Source organism: Mytilus californianus, unplaced genomic scaffold (genome assembly GCF_021869535.1).
Source record: "Mytilus californianus isolate M0D057914Y unplaced genomic scaffold, xbMytCali1.0.p SCAF_2, whole genome shotgun sequence".
In the NCBI taxonomy this organism is placed as follows: Eukaryota; Metazoa; Mollusca; class Bivalvia; order Mytilida; family Mytilidae; genus Mytilus; species Mytilus californianus.
In genome coordinates this window covers 120,399,062-120,421,270 of record NW_026262668.1, presented here as the reverse complement: position 1 = coordinate 120,421,270, position 22,209 = coordinate 120,399,062, and the positions used below count along the sequence as shown (strand labels likewise).

The window sequence follows — 22,209 nt, the reverse complement described above, 5'->3', positions numbered from 1 at the left end:
TTTCTTTGGTCAAATTCAAACATGACATCAAATTTCTTGCTTTCCTCTGAATTTCCTATTGTGATGTCACACAAAAAAGCGACCATGCCTGATGACGTCACATATAAATTACACATCTTTTAAATAAAGTTTGTATGCATATAGTCTAAAAATCATAAGAGTAAGATTCCATCACCCAAACTCTTGCAAGTCTAAACAGTTAAATTCTAAATATCTAAAAAGAACAGCAAGCCTCACATTTTAAATATGAAAATTTAACTGATTGCAGTGGAGAAATATTGTATCACACTGGATGCAGTGGTAGAATCTATATACATCCATTTAAGACAGTAAACACAAAAGTAAGTTTTATTTGTGAGCTTGTCACAAGTCAGAAACCGTGTCAGTGGTTGTCTTATGTCATATCTAAATGTTTTTTTTTTTTTTTTTTGAGAATTTATCGTTGATGTTTTATCTTTGAATGTTTCTGTTTTACAACTTTTACAGACTGTTTAGAGCTTAAAACATTGTATAGACACTAGTCTTTTGTTTAAGTTCATGTTGACCCTGTGATGTCTTGGAAGAGGATATTTTTCTGCACCGATAGCTTCATCTTTTTACCCCCCCCTGGATCCGCCTATGATCAAGGTTAACATGAATAAAAGAAAGTGATCGTGGGCCAGATAAACTGTTAAGTTTTTTCCAAATTGTTACTTGTTTATATACACTTATTTACATTTACTTTATTCATTTGTCAAATGTTTACAAGCAGCCAAAATCATTTCAGCCTTCCAGGTGCAAATAGATTATACCCTTGGTGAGAAGCCAATTAACAGTACTGAGGTAAACATTCTATTCTTAACAATTACTGCCATAAAAATGTGAACAATAATGTATTTGTCATGAATATGTATCAAGCAATGGTGTTGTAAATAAACAGGCAACTATGGAATATAAAAATTTTTACCCACATTTTGGCAGGCAATGTCAAGTGATGACATAATTTCTCATTGCCACAGGTTGTCAACAATGTGTCTCATTGATATATATCCCATGTCATTGTGTATTCATATATATATGCAGAACTCTATGGATGATTCAAGTTGAGATCGGTGCAAAACAGCATTAAAGTTTTTTTGAGAGTATTTAAAGATTGAAGATCTGATATGACTCTTTGGATCAGGTAAACCAAAAAAAAACTATCAAATTGTTTTTCAACAAAAACTTTTCATATCATTTTGTGGCAACTCGGGATCCTTTAATATATGAAAACACAAACTCACTAGCAGGATTGGTGTAGAGGAACTTACCAGGTGACTTTGGGTCCTCAGCTGACCATGCAATAGTAACACCACCTAACTCTGAATCAGAAAATCGACAGAGAAAGGTTCCAACTGGCCTCATCTGTAACCATTCTTGAGCCTGTTGTTTACTGACAAAGCCAATTATTGTTCTAAAATTAAGATTACAAATTTTATATACTTTATTGGAATAAAGTTTAAAGGAGAAAGAAACCCAAAATTAAAATGTATGTTAAGTACAATCAATGGTTTGTATAAAAAAATGTAAATAGCTCATTTTTTCTTATATATAATCATAGGGTATAGGAATAGAATGAGGATTTTAATTTACTGCCAATTTTGTAGGTTGTGACAAACTTTTATAAAAGTAAAACATACTATCCAGGGTTGTCTCATTTTTAAGGATTATAAAAGCTAAATAAACAGCTGTGCAAGTATCAAATTAGGAATGCAAGCTACTCCAGCCAATTGAAATTGTTGCAAGAATAAAATGAAATATTAAAGAAGGCATTGAATTAGAAGTCAGTAAAATGGTTCTTCAGAAAAACTTGTGAAATAATATCATTAGTTTGAACTCTCAATCAAAATTATTTGGTATAACTGTAACAGCCCTTGTAAGTTAAATGGAATGGGAGCTGACACTTAGGTTCCATGACTGTGGAATGACAAATTTGATAATTTTCAAAATTGAAAGGTAGCTTAATTTCACCAATCCTAACAATTGTGCAAGTGAACTGATTCAAGAATACTCAAGTTAGAGGGTGACATATAAAAAATTTACTTAAATCTGATGGTTAACGTCATGTAACTAAAAAAAAACAGAACATTTTAAAATGGAAAGTGAGCCATCTTTTATCAATTACAACAACAGCATTAATTTTCAAGTAAATCAATCCAAGCATACTTTATTTACTATGTGATATGAGAAAAAATCCCCTTAAATATATCTGTGAAGTCCTACGACTATGAAACAACATACCAAGAAATTTCAAAATCAAAAATTTCTTTCATTGATTCAAATATTCCAATTAAATTCAATTAAATATTTGATCAGACCTGTGGATAGATGGACAGACAACAGTATACAGTATTCCATTTCATGAAAATAGACAAATTTGTGTGATCATTTAGTTTCATTGGTACATAACATTACAGTTTCCTTTCTTGGCTAATTTAGATCTGTAATTTTTAGTGTTATCAAACTTTAACACATTGTTATTGGATATATCACAGAGGTATCTACTTTTGTTGACATTTAACCATGTGATCGTCTGGTTCATTATTGGTTAAATGTAAAAATACATACCAACAAAATTCATCATAAAAGAAACATATTAAGCATTAAAAAAAAGAACTCACTTATCACACCAAAGATTTTTCAGGTGATCTTTAGTTAATCTCATAACAGCATAAAACCATTCCCAGAAGGTAAAACTTCTCCCTGGTAAAGTATCCTGTCAACACAAATTCTAATCAGATCACATTTTTATCAACTTAACAGCAGAAAACTCAATTTCTCAAATTTTCTATGTCTTATAAACTTGGGTCCAAACTGAGTCAATTAGAATGAGTTTAATACAAGATCTATTACTATTCATTATAAAAATTAATTTTATATTGAACTGAGTATTATTAATCCATTTAATGTTTGAGAAGAGACTGCCTCATTTACATTTACCCAACATCTGTTTAATATTCATGATTATTCTAATCTGTCCACAATTCAGAGCACATTCTGAAATATACAAGCTTGAAGGTCTCAGGGTATATACATGTAATTAAGAATATTGACAGTTTGATTTCAGCTATTTCAACCCTTCACAAAATACTTTTAAGGCTGTTTTTTTTCGTCCTGATTCTCTACTTTTAAGTCTTTGAAAACTTATAAACTAAAGGGGCATTAGCTACGAGATATAAAAAAATATGATTTTTTTTTGTTCAATCATTAATGAAAGTGAAATAGTGAAATAATAATTCACTTTTAGCAGCCAGTTTAGTCCAATTTTGTCAAAATAAGCTAAGAAACGTCACTGATGAATTATTCACTTGCAAGTGAATAATTCGACCTCATTGAATACGTATTCATGTGACCTTCAATTTAACCCATTAGTTAGAGATTGGTTATGCATGTATTAGTGGTTTTCAGCCATTAAAAGGAAGAAGAATGTCAACATTGAAAGTGAAACAAAGGTGAACCATTTCGTTCTTACACAGGTAAAAACCATGATTAACTTATTTTTTTAACCTATAACATGAAATCAAACAGACCTAGAAAAGTCCAATTGCACGAGGTCGCTATCTATTTATATTTATGTTTATGTTTATATTGGGTTATGTGACTGTCAGCCGTCTTCGGAGGTCATCTCGATGGTTAATTAGATGGTGGCTAGACTAAAATACACACAAAATGCTGATATATATTATCGAGTTCATGAATTGTTAATTGTATATTTCAGACTTATTGTAATTTGGATATATGTTTTAGTATGATATAAATTAAATATGAGAATTTGAGTCAAATCGGTGAACATGAATTTGACAGCTAATACCTGTTTAAACATTCATTTGGCTTTAATGGAAAATATATCAACTGTTCACAGAAAAAAAAAAAATTCTCTGAGAATAAACAAATAACAAGACCATACCTTATTAAATAATGACCAATTTATGTTGTGATTTGAATATTCATCTGTTGGTTTTCCTCCTGCAATTATAAATAAATGTAACATATGACAGACAGAAACTTCACAATTACATTCAATTACTTAAAAAATTGTAATTAATTACATTCAATTACAATTACATATTTCAATTACCCCATGTCTGAGCAGCATTATATTCATAACTTGATCGCAGTATTATATTCAGTATCATGTTGATAAGTTGATAGTAGTATTACCTTCCTAAGTGTATAACGTTTATCACATTTTGTTGATATCCATCATTAAGAAAATGACTAGATATAACGATCAGTTGTATAGTTATAACCATCAATAAATATAGTTATAACCAACAATAAATATAGTTATAACCATCAATAAATATAGTTACAACCATCAATAAATATAGTTATAACCATCAATAAATATAGTTATAACCATCAGTTGTATAGTTATAACCATCAATAAATATAGTTATAACCATCAGTAGTATAGTTATAACCATCAATTAATATAGTTAAAACCATCAGCAGAAACAATTTTATTAACCATCAGTAGGAAAAGTTATAACTATCAGTAGTAATAGGTATAACCATCAACAGTTATAAGTATAACCATCAGCAGTTATAGATATAACCATAAGTAGTAATTGGTATAACCATCAGCAGTAAGAGGTATAACCATCAGTAGTAATAGGTTTAACCATCAGTAATAATAGGTATAACCATCAGTAGTAATAGGTATAACCATCAGATGTAATAGGTATAACCATCAGTAGTAATAGGTATAACCATCAGATGAAATAGGTATAACCATCAGATGAAATAGGTATAACCATCAGTAGTAATAGGTATAACCAACAGTAGTAATAGGTATAACCATCAGATGAAATAGGTATAACCATCAGTAGTAATAGGTATAACCATCAGATGAAATAGGTATAACCATCAGATGAAATAGGTATAACCATCAGTAATAATAGGTATAACCAACAGTAGTAATAGGTATAACCATCAGTAGTAATAGGTATAACCATCAGTAGTAGGTATAACCATCAGTAGTAATATGTATAACCATCAGCTGTAATAGGTATAACCATCAGTAGTAATAGGTATAACCATCAGATGAAATAGGTATAACCATCAGTAGTAGGTATAACCATCAGTAGTAATAGGTATAACCATCAGCTGTAATAGGTATAACCATCAGTAGTAATAGGCATAACCATCAGATGAAATAGGTATAACCATCAGTTGACTTGAGTGAGTCGAAAAATAACACTAATTTAAATCGTCGTGAATATGTGAAACTTGGATCCCTTATATAAATACATAAAACAATGAAGATTGCTAAAATAAATCGCCACTAAGTTGATTAGAAAGAACTTAACTCAAAATAAAGTATGTGCGTAATTAAGTTTGTTTACAGTACTTTATCAAACCAATTATCAGCCCATAAAGGACATATTTGGATAACTTAAGGACTAGAATTATGCTTACCAAAAACTTTTGATGCAAGATAATTAAAGTTATCTACAAAGAGTCCTAAATTCCTTGAATAACTTAAGGACTAGACTAATTCTTATTAAACACTTCTGATGCCAAGTAGTGAAGGTCATCTGCACAGAATCCAAAATTATTTGGATAACTTTAGGACTAGAATTATGCTTACCAAAAACTTTTGATGCAAGTTAATTAAAGTTATCTACACATAGTCCTAAATTCCTTGAATAACTAGACTAGATTAATTCTTACCAAACGCTTCTGATGCCAAGTAGTGAAGGTCATCTGCACAGAATCCAAAATTATTTGGATAACTTCAGGACTAGAATTGTGCTTACCAAAAACTTTTGATGCAAGATAATTAAAGTTATCTACACAGAGTCCTAAATTGCTTGAATAACTTGACTAGACTAATTCTTACCAAACACTTCTGATGCCAAGTAGTGAATATCATCTGCACGGAATCCTAAATTATTTAGATAACTTTAAGACTAGAATTATGCTTACCAAACACTTTTGATGCCAGATATTTAAGGTTTTCTGCACAGAGTCCTCTCCCTGTCACTGACTGAAATTTAGTGTTAAGGAGCTGTGACATTAATGTCCATGACACCTGACTAGGAACTTGGAATGGTGTTCTTCCCTGAAAACAAATAATGGTTCGTTTATTATTATGATATCCTTGAAGCAATTTCCTACAATATCAAAGATGAAAATGGATGATATTATTATAAAGCAATATGGATTCCATGTAGGAGAATTGTCAAAATATATGTATAAATAATCTAATTTTGTGAAACATATTTGTACAAATTTAATTATGTCATATAAAGTCTAGCAACTCTGGTATAACAATCTGGAACAAGAATTTGTATGTTGCCATGCTAAGCATATCCCACTATTAATTCAAAGTATCAAAAAACAGGATGTAGGTGTCTGGATCTAAAACGTGTAAAATTTCATCACTCACAAGCTGCAGACCAGAGATGAAGTCATTCTCTTCACTAATACTGGAGAAATGTGCGATTAAAATATCATGTTCATTCAGCATATTGAAAAGTTCAAAGCATTGGCAAGCAGGGAGAGGGTGTCTGACAGATCCACTGAGCGCTAACACCTTACATCAATCACTGTCAAGCTGCTGAACAAATATGAAGTCATTCTGTCCAGTAGTAGAAGAATGTGATGAAAATATCAAGACCATTGAACATATTTAAAAATTCAAAGTGTCTGAAACAAAGGTCTGGAAACGGTGATATTTGCTAGACATGACCTTAACTGAAAGCTTATTGAAGGAAATGATAGATTGCGATTTAGGTTAAAAATCAGGGTTTTTGCACTAACTTTTGTTTTGAAATGCTTTGCTTTTCTGGTAATTAAACTTTAACTCCAGTATAGTATGATTATCCAGAGGGCACTCCTAATTACAATATTAATGCCTTCAGGAGAAATTGGTTAATGATTGCTATCACTTTTTTCGAGTGTCCTTAACACCTGACAGAAGTGATCAAGCTCAGAACTAGTATCATAAAGAACTTCTCTTCCATGACAACTTAATTCATTATTTAATAACTTTTTAGCAAAGAAATTCTCCAATTCTGATTTAAACGTTAATTAGATAGAAAAAAGTCATTTTTACGATATAGATGTGTGCTTGATTTACTATGTAATACACATGCGTGTAATAGTCTTCACCAGATTACACACTTAATCTTAAAATGCCAAATGTCTTCATGCCAAACTAAACTAGTGAAACTATTATCAGTTATATTCAAACACATCTACAGGTCATAAATCAAAAATCAGATGCTTTCCTCCCATTTAATAAACACAACAAATCCCATAAACTTCTTGCAGTAAATGCAACGAAACCATCAATATTGTTGATGCCTTGAATCTATTATGAATAAATTGGACAGTTTGAAAAAAGGAGCCCAACTTTCAAGTCATCTAAAAAGGACTGAAATTGTGTGAAAAAAATTCCAGATCCTTGGTATGAAATTGGTAGTATGTGTCTGATAGATCTGAAAAGTGATCACACGTTACAACTCATTACTTTCATTTTTAAACTAATTATGAAGTCATTCTAGTCCCTGATAAAGTGCAACAAAAATATTTTTTTAATGGACAACCTGAGTGCAATATGGCCCCACACATAATCGTCAAAATAACATTTCTATCTTTACAATGGAAAGGAGGGTAATGGGACAAACTATGTATATTATAGTTGGGCAGACTTTGGAAAAACAATGTCATTCAAATGTTGCTGGAAAATAATAGCAGTCAGCTCAGTTCTTTATGTCATATGTTTATTTCATTCTTTGCTGTATTTTCAAAAAATTATTTAAAATATTAGTTCAGTAAATATCATGTAGTGATATGTAAGCACTATAGTCCCAAGCACAATCAATTTTTTGTCATAAAAGTGAAATTTGCATAATGAAGATGTTGATTTCAAGCTTAAAGTAAATTGGACATACAATATCTATCAAATATCAATAATTATTTTATGTTATTAAAAAGATATTTTACTGTTTCATATTTCTATTCATTATCTGTTTGAATTGTACACCTGCTATAAATATAACTAAATGGTTTTGAATCTTTTACAAAAATGTTTATATACCGTTACTATATCAACAACACATTTAACATGCATGCATGAAACATTTATTTCAAAGAACAACACTTAAGTGTACCATCCATTAAGCTTTTAGCCATATTATGACAGGCATAAAAAATGTACCGTTAGCTTACCGCTAAATGCTTATACACATGTACAGTTTAACAATAATCATTCTTGTTTACATATCAGTATGATATAACATAATGGTACTATTCTGTATACATGCATGCATAATACAATACCCCTGTTCTCTACTCACTCTGTCAGTAACTATCTATATTTGCCTGTAGTTGTTATCTACAGTAAGACTTTTAAACTGTTATTCTTTTCAAAAACAAAACAACTGCACAGAACACAAATGGCCCACCTACCAATACTGACTAAATTCAGCAGAGACTTATTCAGTTAAAAAAAAAGAGATCATGGAAGCTAGATTATGTATTAGACCTAAAATGTCCATTTCAGGCATAGTTTTTGGTCAAAATATATATGAGCAACAGCTTTACCCCTAAAGATATTTAACATCTTTGTAAAATACATTTTGAAGCAATATATCTCTTTGGGTAAAGCATTTGCTCATACCTAAATATTAATGACAACATCTCAAAATGAGACTATTTTGAGGGGTGGACAGGGGTAAGGCAACATGGAAATGAGGGGGCGGGAACCAGGGGAAGAGGCAGAGTAAAAATGGGAATATTCTGGAGAAAAAAAATTGACCGCTTTTTCATCTTGGAGTAAGGTGGTTAGGAAGTGGGAGTTGGGGGTAGTGAAATGGGAATCAGGGATCCCATTGTCCATCCTCTCTATTTTGGCAGTTTTTGTTGTTTTCCACTAAATCAGGAAGTTTGAAGCTCTTATGTCAATATTTAGGACAAAATTCAAAAGAAGATAATAATGTCCAACAGACTTGTGTCTTATGAACACTAAAGGATCAAGGGGCCAAAAAAGTTGCCTTATCATACCTTCTCCTTTCTAAAGGATATGTTACCTAAAACAAAAGTTACCATTCCATATAATGGCAGCTTCATAGAATAATTGTGCAAAAAAATACCATAAAACCATTAATTAACACAAGTTTAGTGATCACTAGCACTGCTTAAATTCAAGAGATCTGGTGAAGGCATTCTCAAGTTATGAAACAGATACTTCATATCTGACTATTTTAAACATAATTACTCAGTAAGGACAAAAGTAATATTTCAACGAAAGTCCAAATAAACCATGAAGTTCATTCATTAACCTTACCTGTTACCTTCATGTAACTTATCACCTAACAACAAAGGTAATGGCATGCAAGATACGTTACCATTTACCATGTAGTACATGCATGCTTAAAACTTATGAAGAATTTACATTCTTTTGAAAACTACTAATAATTACTGGCTCAGCAAACTGGTTGTCCCATAACACTGTTGCTAGGGCATTGCATTCTTGGTTTCCATGGACTGTTACAACAACAGGAAGTGATAATGTCTAAAAAAAATATAATCAGAAACTTTTCCTTATTTACTTTTATAATAATATTACATAGTGTTTTTATATAAAATGAATCAAAGATTCAAATTACACAATGGAGAATGTTCTTTAATGAACATTTAAATATATGGAATATTTAATGGAATAATGGGGGAAAATCTTAATACAACTTCATAATGATAGGTGCAAAACTTAAAAAGGTGTGCAAACTGTTAATTGAAAACATTGCTGATAAAAAACTTAGTAGCAGTCTGGAAAAAGTGAAAAATTTATTCCTCAATAGAAGGTGCACAATTTCAATATGTTTGCAATCTTGTCATGAGTTTTATGCCCCTGGAGTAAATTTCGTATGCTGAAATATACAATAGGTTCCTTTTCCTTTGTAACTAATTATCAAATTCACTTATTTGATTTGATGTCATTTGTGAATAATCCTTGAGTTTTGGGTGCTTATCATTATCAAAGACAAGCGGAATGTATCTGCTATTATCTGCCTCTGCTACTGTATTGTTTGCCCTTAAAAATTGGTATTTACTGCATATCCTATGAACACTAGGCTTTTAGGAGTAAAAGCACAATGAAAAATGTGTCTTGGTAGGGTGACATGTCTTCCTGTTATCTATTACCTTGTGAACTAGTATGGCTAAGCATGTCTGTCTGGTATAAAGCAAGGTTCGTATTTATACCACTTTAACATGTTCTTAACCTGATGTGCATGTAATATTTGGAAATGGATATTAAGCTCCAATTCATCATCCTCACAAAATATGAAAATTAGGTGAAGATGGACATAATTCGGATGAGAACTTCAGACCAGAAGATATCTGTATAGGACTTTCTAGAAACTCACTTTGGAAAGCCTAAATCTGATTTTAAAATTACATTTGAATACAAATTATTTCCCTTTTTGGGAAGTATACTTGTAAAATACTGGTTCCATGTAGTAGAGAGCTACAGTGAGAAGTAAATAGAAAACAATGTGTTACTTTAATTTACAAACATTCCAGTTTTATAATTGAATGTAATTATTAGAATGTTGAAAGGTAAAAGACAAAAAAAAAAAATTCTAATTTTGACTCTAATAGTGAGTAATCAAACATACCCAAACCTGAAACATCAGTTCACCATTAATGCCAAGCTGAAAATCAGATTGGAACAGGATACAAAACTTTTCTTCTGTTACAGCCTATAAAACAAAAACAAATAATATAAACAGCAGCTCAATAAAACTGGGAAAGCTTATCCTTCACATCACTGCATAGATAAATTGGTGTTAGGGAATATGAATTAACCTGTTAGGTCATATAAATGAAATTACTTTGTTGGCAGATTCTGCCCTGTGCCAGGGTTTTCAATAAGCACCGGCACCTGGCAAATTTCCGTTTCAAATTAAGGAAATAACCAGTTCAAATTGTGTTTTCAAATAAAAATAAAATAAATAAAACTGTGCTATCGTTGCGTAAAACAAGTTGTTATCAATTGAATTGACTTTTGTCTTTGCTTGCGCTTTGTTTAGGTGTTCTCGTAGAGGTCCGCATTATAATATATTCATAGATTCTTGACAACGTTGCAGAGATGAATAAGGAACGAGACATCCGAAAGGATTTTTAATGCAATCATTTGTGCACTTTGAAAAAGGATAATTCTACATATTAGTAAAGCAGCCTTTTGACACAGAGAGAAAACACATGTTGATCCAAGATGACAAGTAATAAAGCAAAAAGAAAACTGACGTTGCTTGATTTCTTCACAGCCCCCAAAAAGAAAAAAAGAAGCAGGTGAAAACAGAATCACATATTATACAATTTACACATGAATATCAATAGTTGTTGTGACTGACAATTCTTTAATAATGATCATAATAATTAATTTCTGTTATAATTTTATAGTCTAACCTACTCTGAAAATTTCAATAACAAAAAAAAAATCAGAAAAATTCATATAGATTGGCCTGCAATTTTTGATTTTGTGTATATTAGTTTTATTAATTAGTTATTAATAAAGAATGATTCTACAGCAATTGGAATTGTGGAGGTTAACCCTACCATACGAAGCGCTGCAGCCAGTTTTCTGTCAATAATCATTACAATTAAAATCATTATTGATATCAAAATATTTTTATTTGATAAGCACTATCACAATTTACTAATAAGATTAACCTTACTAAAAAAATGTTATTCCTATGAAACCTCATTTTTTATTAACTAGAAACAGTCTGAAAATGCCTCAGAGTGCACCATTTTCATTGTAAGTCAAAAAAAAAATTCAGGGGGGGGGGGGGGGGAGGGGAGGCAAGCCTACAGACTGATTATTTCGTTTGAATTGTTTTACATTTGTCATTTCCAGGCTTTTCACAGCTTTTGCTCATTTTCCAAGGCCGTACAGTGACCTATAGTCGTAACCTTCTTTGTCATTTGGTCTCTGGTGGAGAGTTGTCTCATTGGCAACCATACCAAATCTTCGATTTTTATATGAATTGATTTTTTAAATTTTTTTATGAAACTTTCTACTGAAAAATAATCTTTAACATATCAAATTCACAAACTTACTTCTGTTCCTTTTTTATCTGCTCTTTTAATCTTCTTGAGTTGCTGTAATAAAAAATATTCATAATAAAAAAATCTAATTAACTTTATAACAAAATCTCATAAAATAACCAAATTAATATTAACCATGTGAAAGAAAATCAAATAATCTGTACGTGTATAGTACTACAGGGAGGAATAAAAAGAAATCCGTTAACATCTTCAAAATAATTATTAATATATCTAAAACGATAGATTCTTTAAATAAATAAATGTGGATAGTGTTCACATGTGGACACAGATGATGCCCCCGCTTGCATATCATATAGTTATAAAGGGACATAAATGAAGAACGGTAAAAGTGACGCTACCCAAATTTGAACTTGATCAGAGTTTTGTGGTAATAAGCATTGTGTATAAGTTTCATAACATTTGGTTGAGGCTAACTCAAGTTAGAGAACGGAAACCAATTTTGGGACGTACGGAGGGACGTACATGTACGTACGTACAGACGGACAAGGGTAAAACTTAATGCCCTCACCGCTATGGCGGGGGCATAAATATAGTTTTGAATACATTTTTCTGCTATAGATGTATTACTCCTTTGTCTATATCATTACAAATTAAGTTCAAATGAAATATAAACCCGGCATCAAAACCTATGCTGTTTATGATAATGTTATTCAGTGTTCTTATTCATCCAAATATGTATTTAAACTGCACACTGCACTTACAGGTTTTATCCTGTTTCAAAGTGTCAAATAAAATTCATTGTCAAATGACTTTCAGATTTTACTTGTATGATAATTTTTTTTTAACTTACTGGTCTTTTTGTCAAGCTCTGTTGTCAAAAAATCATAAAACATATAGGGATCAATTTAAGAAAGAATGACCAAAGTGTAATGTAAACAAAAATACACTACCATATTCCTGAACTGTATACTTAGTTCTCATGAAACAAAAATACACTACCATATTCCTGAACTGTATACTTAGTTCTCCTTTTCCATCATGATACTCCATTGTTCCTTCTTTATTCAATATGTCCCCACTATCAGCATCTTTAGCTGTTACATCACTCTTCAGTAATCCCCGTGCCTGTTCCTCACTAAAACAAACAAAGCAAAACCCAATAAAACATGATCAATCTAGGAATGACAAGTTATATTATTGTAATTATCTAGTAAAAAATCAAACTTTTAAAACAAAATAGTAGTTGATAATGCCATTAAATCCATGGAATACTTATGTACAGTTTTTGTAAAAGCAGCAAGTCTACAAAGACTTTATTTTTCTAATTCTGTTGTAAACACTGCATAGGGTTGATCCCTCTGTAAAGCAACATTCTGTAAAATATAGTTTACAAACCCCTCTCTTAAGCAACCGTCTTTGAAAGATACTATACACACCCTCATTAAAGCAATCTTCTGTGAAAGATAGTATACACACCCCTCTCTAAAGCAACCTTCTGTGAAAGATTTTTTTAACAGAAATACAATTCTCCATTTTTTTTTATAAATTGGGTTGTCTATAAAGAATGCTATTTGCCAATTGAAGCATACAACAACTTATAAAGATTATGTGTGATAATTTTATAACATTGAATTATTGCCACCAGATTTGGATTTAGTACATTCTCCCACCAAAATTGTCTCCCATCAACTTCCTGTTTACATTTTGACAATATGACTGTTTATGATTCATTAAATGCAATATGTAAAATCCAAGCAATCCCCTGTTAGTATTGATTCAGAAAAATATATAAATACTGCCTACTTAAGTTTGGATAAAAGCATGATGGACAGATAGAAAGATGGATAGAAGGACATTAGGATTCCTATATACCCCCAACTCTGTTGTGCAGGGGTATAAAAATTGAAAAAAGCTCAGTGATGTGATTGAATAGAACTGTGGTCTGTCCAATAGCAAGGCGTTGAAATACAAAAGCATAGAATAAGGCAATGCTATGACAGCCTCGAAGGAGAAGGAACATGGTATAACTCCAGAGTAGTAGGTTTCACAATAGGTTGTTTCCTATAGATGATATATATTACCTGATTATTGAAGCTTTCACTGTAGGTGGATTCATGTGGATGTTCAGTTTCCCTCCTACCAACAATCTAATCTTGGCAGTGAACCTGGATTCTTTCTTCAACACTTGAGGAGGCTGATGTTCAACCACAAATGTACTGAAACAATGAAATACTTTTTAAAATGGACCTGGAATATCATTTTATCAAGCAGCTGCACCAAGAGAGCATGATAGGCCCTTCATGTGCATATTGAAGTTGTTGTCATTATAATCAAATGAAATATTTAGAAGGCACCTTATCAGAAAACAGTCAAAAGGCTATGTTTGGTGCATGAATATTGCCTTAGATATCACTGTTCAAAAGTCCCATAACTCTGGAACAACAAACCAGAAAAAATGTTCAAGATCAAAAGCAGGCCTTCATTCACCTTTCCAACAACAGTGTAAAGTTTGTTGTAATTTGATCCAAGCATACTAGAGTTAGTGTATGACATGGAAAAAATTAACTTAAATCTGACATTTAAAGTCCCATAACCTGGGATGACAAATCAAAAGGTATCTTTCACCAATTCCAACAATTGTGTAAAGACTCTAGTAAATCAGTCCAAGCACTCCCAAGTTATGGTACAATATATAAAAATTATACTTAAATCTGACAGTCAATGTCCCGTAACCCTAGGCAGCAAACCAAGAAATTTTCAAAATCAAAGGCAGCTTCTTTTTATCAATCTCAACAACAGTGAAAAGTTTTGAGAAAATCAATCCAAACACACTGGAGTTGTTGGACAAGAAGTCCCATTACTGTGGAATGACAACCGTGAAAATCATGAAAATCAAAAGGGACCTTCAGGTTGAACAACACTTGTTAAAATGTTCAAATAACTCAAAATTTAAAATTGTTTAAATCAAAAGCACACTTTCTTCTGCCAGTCCTAACTTTTTGTTATAAGGAGTAGGTTCATGAAGGGTCGATATTGGCCCTAAAATTTTGTGAAATTTAACTTTGGTAATAAAAGCAAAATTTTGATGACAAAATATGTAGAAATATCTGTCAAATACAAATTCAACCAGCTCTGGGATGTCATAGTGATAGCATAATTGTGCATTCTGATGAAGAAAATCAAAACTTTGACTATTTTTTCCTAAATTTTAATAGTTTTTGCTTCAAAACAATATTGGCCACATGCAAGGACCACCATGACTTTTTTAGGATATGTATCTGACCTATATACATCTTTTTATAGCAATTTTATTTTGGTAGAAGGGTGAGGCCAATGTTGGTCAGAAGGAACTAGATCTTACACACACTTAACAAGAGTGCACATGCTGAAATGTCTCGCCTGCTTTACCAATTAAAGAACCTTAGTGAGCGCGCACATACCCCACGTCCCCACATTGTCATTGGAGAAATAAAATAAGTGTAAGAAAAAAAAAATTGTATAAGAAAAAAAAATTGAATCATAATATCCTGTCAATATGCACTTCTACATAGTATGTCCTTATTATCTACAAAGTTTCATGAAATTCTGTTGTGTGGTTTCAGAGGAGTTGCGATGACAAACTGTTGCAGAAGTGCATTGATGCAAATAAGTTCAAAGGGGCGTAACTCCTAGAAAAAAAATTGAATCGTAATTTCCTGTCCATATGCACATCTACATAGTATGTCCTTATTATCTAAAAAGGTTTCATGAAATTCTGTTGTGTGGTTTCAGAGGAGTTGCGATGACAAACTGTTGCAGTAGTACATTGAAGCAAATAAGTTCAAAGGGGCGTAACTCCTAGAAAAAAAATTGAATCGTAATTTCCTGTCCATATGCACATCTACATAGTATGTCCTTATTATCTAAAAAGGTTTCATGAAATTCTGTTGTGTGGTTTCAGAGGAGTTGCGATGACAAACTGTTGCAGTAGTACATTGAAGCAAATAAGTTCAAAGGGGCGTAACTCCTAGAAAAAAAATTTAATCGTAATTTCCTGTCGATGTGCACAACTACATAGTAAGTCCTTATTATCTAAAAAGGTTTCATGAAATTCTGTTGTGTGGTTTCAGAGGAGTTGGGATGACAAACTGTTGCAGTAGTACATTAAAGTAAATAAGTTCAAAGGGGCGTAACTCCTAGAAAAAAAATTGAATCGCAATTTCCTGCCATTATGCACAACTACATAGTATGTCCTTATTATCTAAAAAGGTTTCGTGAAATTCTGTTGGGTGGTTTGAGAGGAGTTGGGATGACAAGAAACAGGACTGACGGACGGACGGACTGACTGACGGGTCAAAAACATTATACCCTCCGCAACCCGTTGCGTGGGGTATAATTATGAATAAGAAGATGTGGTATGAGTGCCAATGAGACAACTATCCATCCACGTCACAATGTGTAAAAAGTAAACAATTATAGGTCAAAGTAACCATTGATTTTATGTTGATAGTCCTAAATATAAAGTTTTTCTACAAGTATCACATTATCATAAAAATGATCCAAGAAAATGAGGTCAAGGTCAGATAAACAAAGCCGGAAATTCATGTACACCCTACAATCATTCCATACACTGAATATACTTTACCTATTGCTTATAGTATACGAGAAACAGATGAAACCATAAAAACTTTTTATTGACCAATGAATCATGAAAATGAGGTCAAGGTCAGATAAATCCTGCCAGACAGACATGTGCACCTTTAAATCATTCCATGGATCAAATCTGTTGAAATATTGCTTATAGTATCTATGAAACAAACTAAACCAAGAAAACTTAACATTCACCAATGAACCATGAAAATGAGGTCAAGGTCAGATGATACCTGCCAGACAGACATGTACATCATAAAATATTTCCATACACCAAATATAGAAGACCTCTTGCATACAGTATAAGGAAAACAGACCAAAACACAAAAACTTAACTTTGACCACTGAACCATGAAAATGATGTCAAGGTCAGATGACACCTGCCAGTTGGACATGTACACCTTACAATCCTTCCATACAGCAAATATAGTAGACCTATTGCTTATAGTATCTGAGATAAGGACTTGACTACAAAAACTTAACCTTGTTCACTGATCCATGAAATGAGGTTGAGGTCAAGTGAAAACTGTCTGACAGGCATGAGGACCTTGCAAGGTACGCACATACCAAATATAGTTATCCTATTACTCATAATAAGAGAGGAAGTAACATTACAAAAAATCTTAACTTTTTTTTCAAGTAGGTAAAACCATGAAAACAAGGTCAAGGACAATGGACATATGACAGACGGAAACTTCATATCATGAGGCATCTATGTACAAAGTATGAAGCATCCAGGCAAAGTATGAAGCATCCAGGTCTTCTACCTTCTGAAATATTAAGCTTTTAAGTAGTTAGTTAATGCTGCTTTTACTGCCGCATCACTATCCCTATGTCTCGCTTTCTGGGACAGAAGTCGCAGACTCAACAAAAACAGGCAATTTAGCTAAAATCTTGAAAAATATCATTCTTTTGAAGCTTATAACATTGTTAAAACAAACAACAGACAACAAAAGTGTCCAGGTTATCTAAATTTGTATATCTAAGATCGTAAATATAGGTTTTTACATATGGTGTTACAAAGTTTGATTTTTTTGCCAATTTTAGGCCTTCATAGTCATACTCCTTTCATAAGAAATAAATAAAGCAAATTTGAATCATTGTTCAAAGTCTTAATAGAAGGACGAATCTTACACAGGCTTATTATAATACATCCCGTCTTAGATGGCCGTATACAAATCAAAAACCTTGAAACTTGTGTTTATTGAAAATTTTACTATGAGCAGGACACAATCGATGTTTTCAAGCATAAACCTGTTGTGTTTAAAGAGATATTAGTAGTTTTAAAAATCCTGATAGAAATTTAACAATAAAATAATGAAAGATTTCAGTACAACTACAAGCATCCCTCAACTATTAGTCAATGTGAAACTGATGTGCAGATGGTGCCATTTTCAAAGGCTGACCAACATATAGGTATTTATAAGATTTAACAAGAACGTGTCCATAGTACACGGATGCCACACTCGCATTATCATTTTCTATGCTCAGTGGAGCGTGAAATTGGGGTCAAAAGTCTAATTTGGCATTAAAATTAGAAAGATCATATCATAGGGAACATGTGTACTAAGTTTAAAGTTGATTGAACTTCAACTTCATCAAAAATTACCTTGACCAATAACTTTAACCTGAAGGGGGACAGACGGACGCACGAAAGAACGGACGCACAGACCGAAAAACATAATGCCCCTAGGTGGGGCATAAAAAATAAATCATCACAATTTGTCAACTCTTTTATTGCTAGTGACATCTAAATATTCTAGAGCAGTCAAGGTCTTTTAAATCAATAAAATAATTGGTCCTGAAATGTAAATGGCCATATACTGAATTCTTTGGGATTTGTAAATTGAACTTTTTGCCTAATTTTCTGTTTTATTGATAACGACAGCCATTTCTAATGGTAGTCTAATAAATGATCACAAATGTAATTCTCCTCAAAATTTAGATGACATTATGCATGTATTTTTCGTCACTTTTCATTAAAATTATCCTAAGTTTTGATTTACATAATATAATTCACAGTAAAAAGGCAATCATAAATATGTAATTCAGTCCCCAGCAGACCTTATAACTTTTCAAATACCTGGTAACTAAAGATGACAATAGTGCTGTAATCTTCTGATTCAAATCTGGTAATATGTCAGACTGGTTCTCTGCTGAGGTGTTCAATGGGAGACGAGTACGTAATACTTCAAACTGTAAAATCTGTTGTCGACTCTTCCAAATGATTTCTGCCAAGCTTTCACTCCTGTAACATGTACACATTTTTGCTTAAAGATTAAATTTCCAACATTAACTATAGGTCTTACAATGGCCAAAAACAGTGAAACAAGTATAGAGTAAAACAAACCCTCCTTTTTGGGTGTAATTATAAAACACATATTGTTTCCCTCTTCTTTGATATAAAGTATGATAAATAAATACTTTATGCATTTGGTAAACATAACTTGAAAAGTAATAAAAAATCTTTGAATGAAAAATTGAAATAATTGAATGAAAAATTGAAATAATTAAGTAGTTTTAAATAGACTAGCATACGAGTCTTGCATTCTACAGATATTGAAGGCAAAGATCAAGGTCTTATATCATAAACGAATGTAAAATAAGCAAAACTGTTTTATGAAAACTGTTGTTTGTTTTTGGAGATAATAACATACCAAGACTGTAGCCTGTCTAGAAGTTTCTCCTCTATTGGTGCACCATTCCCTGACAACTGTTGTTTACGTTTCCATGCAATCAACTCTACATCAATCACCTTTTTTTGTACATCTTCCAAAAACAGGAAGGATTTCTTATATTTGGTAAGTAAAGTCTAAATAAGAAAATTTTATAATTTTAGTAATGTTGCAGGTTGGCAGCCATGTTTGGTGGCTGGAGAAGTACTTAATTATAATTCTTGTAGGATATAAGAAATCTACCATTTCCTTAAAAGTTTGATAGCAAATAGCCCCTTTCAGAATTTTATGAATTTTCCTTGATTTTTTAATTGTGTTGTATTTCTTGTACTAACAAAGGATAACACAAGACAATTCATGTACAACGATGCTTGGCAGCTTCAGAGCAAAAGATTTAATTCTGTTTTTATGACAAAGTTTGACAAGTGGTAGTACTGCTCACACTAATCCTTTGGAAGATGAAATTATGATTATGACAATTCAAGAGACAAAAATATCCTAAGGGAGAATCTTCATCTCTAAACAGTATTACAACATATTATTTCTTTAATAAATCAAATCATTCGTCATATAACAAAATAAATTTATCAATCTAAATATTGATTCTGTTTTAAGTAAACAAGAGTGCACATGCTGAAATATCTCGCCTGTTTTACTTATCATTGAATTCATGTTGAAAGTATGCAATATGTCTTATGAAGGTCTTACTACAAGTATCACATAAACTTAACATTATCAATGTTCTTTGAAAATGAGGTCAAAGTCAGATGAACCATGCCAGACACACATGTGCACCTTAAAATCATTCCATACACCAAATATAGTGGTCTTATTGCTAAAAGTACCCGAAAAACAGATCAAACCACAATATCTTAACATTGACCAATGAATCATGAAAAGGAGGTCAAGGTCATATGAACCCTGCCAGACAGACATGTACACATTACAATTCTTCAATACACCAAATATAGTTGACCTACTGCTTAAAGAATCGATCTGAGATAGGGATTGGACCACTTTAACCTTGATCACTGATCCATGGAATGAGGTTGAGGTCAGGTGAACCCTACCTGACAGACATGTAGACGTTGCAAGGAACCCATATACCAAATGTACTTATCCTATTACTCATAATAAGTGAGTATTTCACTTAACAAAAAAAACCTGTAATTTTTTTTCAAAGAGTCGCTGAACCATGAGAATGAGGTCAAGGACAATGGACATATGACAGACGGAATCTTCGTAACATAAGGTATCTTCACACAAGGTATGAAGCATCCAGGTCTTCTACCTTCTGAAGTATAAAGTTTTAAACAAATAGTTTACACCATTGCCACCCTCCGATTGTAATACCTATCTTGCATACTGCGACAAAAAGGTGACACAATAATACTAGTAGCGATAGTTTAGAAAATGTTATTTCTGCTTAATTTTAAGCAATAGCATTAAAACTAAGTGTTTCGAAACAATTTTGATAGAAACCATCAAGCAACAAATATAGTTGTTTTTTCATTGTTTATAAAATTTATTTATAATATGCAAATTTAAATTTCTTAGCATTTCATGAAAATAAATGAACACTTGACATTTTAAAGGATGAGTGTTATCTTTTAGGATTAATATAAAAATGCCATCTAGAAATGTTTAGAATATACTTAAAGCATTACATGACTTTGAAGCAGTGTTAATATTATTTCACTTCCTCTAATTACCGAACGAAGTTCTATAACTTCTTGAGCCTTGGCTGCTAATTCTGTCTGAACATTTTTAAGCTGTGCTGACATATCTTTTTCCCTGGTCATTAGCTCATCTTTTTCATTCCTCAGTTTCTCTAACTCAGCATGATTATCTCCCCCTCCTTGTTGCGTTTGCTGGATCTGAGTTTTAACAAACTCCAATTTTTGTTGTAACTGTTGTACGGCATTGCCAAGTTGTGCTGGAGATACATACAAAATATCAACAAAAGTACATGGACACAAATTTCAGTTTATACAAAACACATTAATTAATTTTCACATATAGCAGTTTTAATTTTTTTTTTTTCAAATGAAAGATATTCAAAATTGAGGCATCAGTATAAGACTATTCAGATATACATGTACTTATTACATACTGTTTCAAATGTTTGGAAACATAATCTGTTTATCAAACTTGTGTTAAAAATCTGTGTGTACATCCTGTTCTTAAATTTTGACAGACAAGTATAAAATATCACAGTTAAACACTGGAATATGTATTGACAGACAAATATCCCACACAAACTCCTATTCCTATGAACTTCAAGTACCTGTAATTTGTGGTGAATTTTTCCACTGTATAATCAAGGCTTCCTGTTTATCTTGTAGCTGTTTAATTTCTGTGTCTGTCACCTGTAATAACACACAAATCACTCTTTCATGCAGATCTTATTCCACACAGGATTTATCAAGATGAAATACCTAGCAGTCAGTGATGAAAAAAAATTGGAAATTTCAAGCTGCAAATATTGGAATTTCCATTCTTAAGCTTACTATTCAAATATGTCCAAAACACCTTCAAAAAGGTATAATTACGAAAAATCCAAAAGCAAAAATAAATTCCTTAAAGGAATTTATCAAAGATTCAATATTACAAATTTATTTCTTTCATACACTTCTCAAGTATTCAAATATTTAATAGAGCAATCAACAATACAATAAAATTGTTTTTCTTTAAACTGACAACTCGTTATAGATAAAAAGGAAGACATGTGTCCCCTGCTGTATCCAAATAATATACCGATAAACAGAAATGTCAATGTGCATTCTTTGGTATAGAGAACTCAAGAAATCAATCAAAGCTCAGAGGCACTGAAATCAGTTTCCATCTAAACAAACTTGTA

General features: G+C 31.9%; 1 protein-coding gene across 3 annotated transcripts in view; it reads right to left on the bottom strand.

Annotated features, from left to right (window-relative positions):
• The window catches only part of LOC127728683 (signal transducer and activator of transcription 5A-like), an 87,153-nt gene that overhangs the window by 31,832 nt on the left and 33,112 nt on the right, over positions 1 to 22,209 (bottom strand). For 2 of the 3 annotated variants that reach the window (XM_052236293.1, XM_052236290.1), the window contains exons 6-18: positions 21,637 to 21,718; positions 21,062 to 21,285; positions 19,332 to 19,486; positions 18,758 to 18,922; positions 14,127 to 14,261; positions 13,045 to 13,180; positions 12,097 to 12,138; positions 10,650 to 10,733; positions 9,425 to 9,544; positions 5,950 to 6,085; positions 3,926 to 3,984; positions 2,640 to 2,734; positions 1,290 to 1,432 (exon numbers count right to left, since the gene is read on the bottom strand). In XM_052236293.1, the coding sequence (XP_052092253.1) occupies positions 1,290 to 1,432; positions 2,640 to 2,734; positions 3,926 to 3,984; positions 5,950 to 6,085; positions 9,425 to 9,544; positions 10,650 to 10,733; positions 12,097 to 12,138; positions 13,045 to 13,180; positions 14,127 to 14,261; positions 18,758 to 18,922; positions 19,332 to 19,486; positions 21,062 to 21,285; positions 21,637 to 21,718 (1,576 nt within the window). The remainder of the gene's footprint in view (positions 1 to 1,289; positions 1,433 to 2,639; positions 2,735 to 3,925; positions 3,985 to 5,949; positions 6,086 to 9,424; positions 9,545 to 10,649; positions 10,734 to 12,096; positions 12,139 to 13,044; positions 13,181 to 14,126; positions 14,262 to 18,757; positions 18,923 to 19,331; positions 19,487 to 21,061; positions 21,286 to 21,636; positions 21,719 to 22,209) is intronic. The other variant, XM_052236291.1, reaches the window with a different exon arrangement.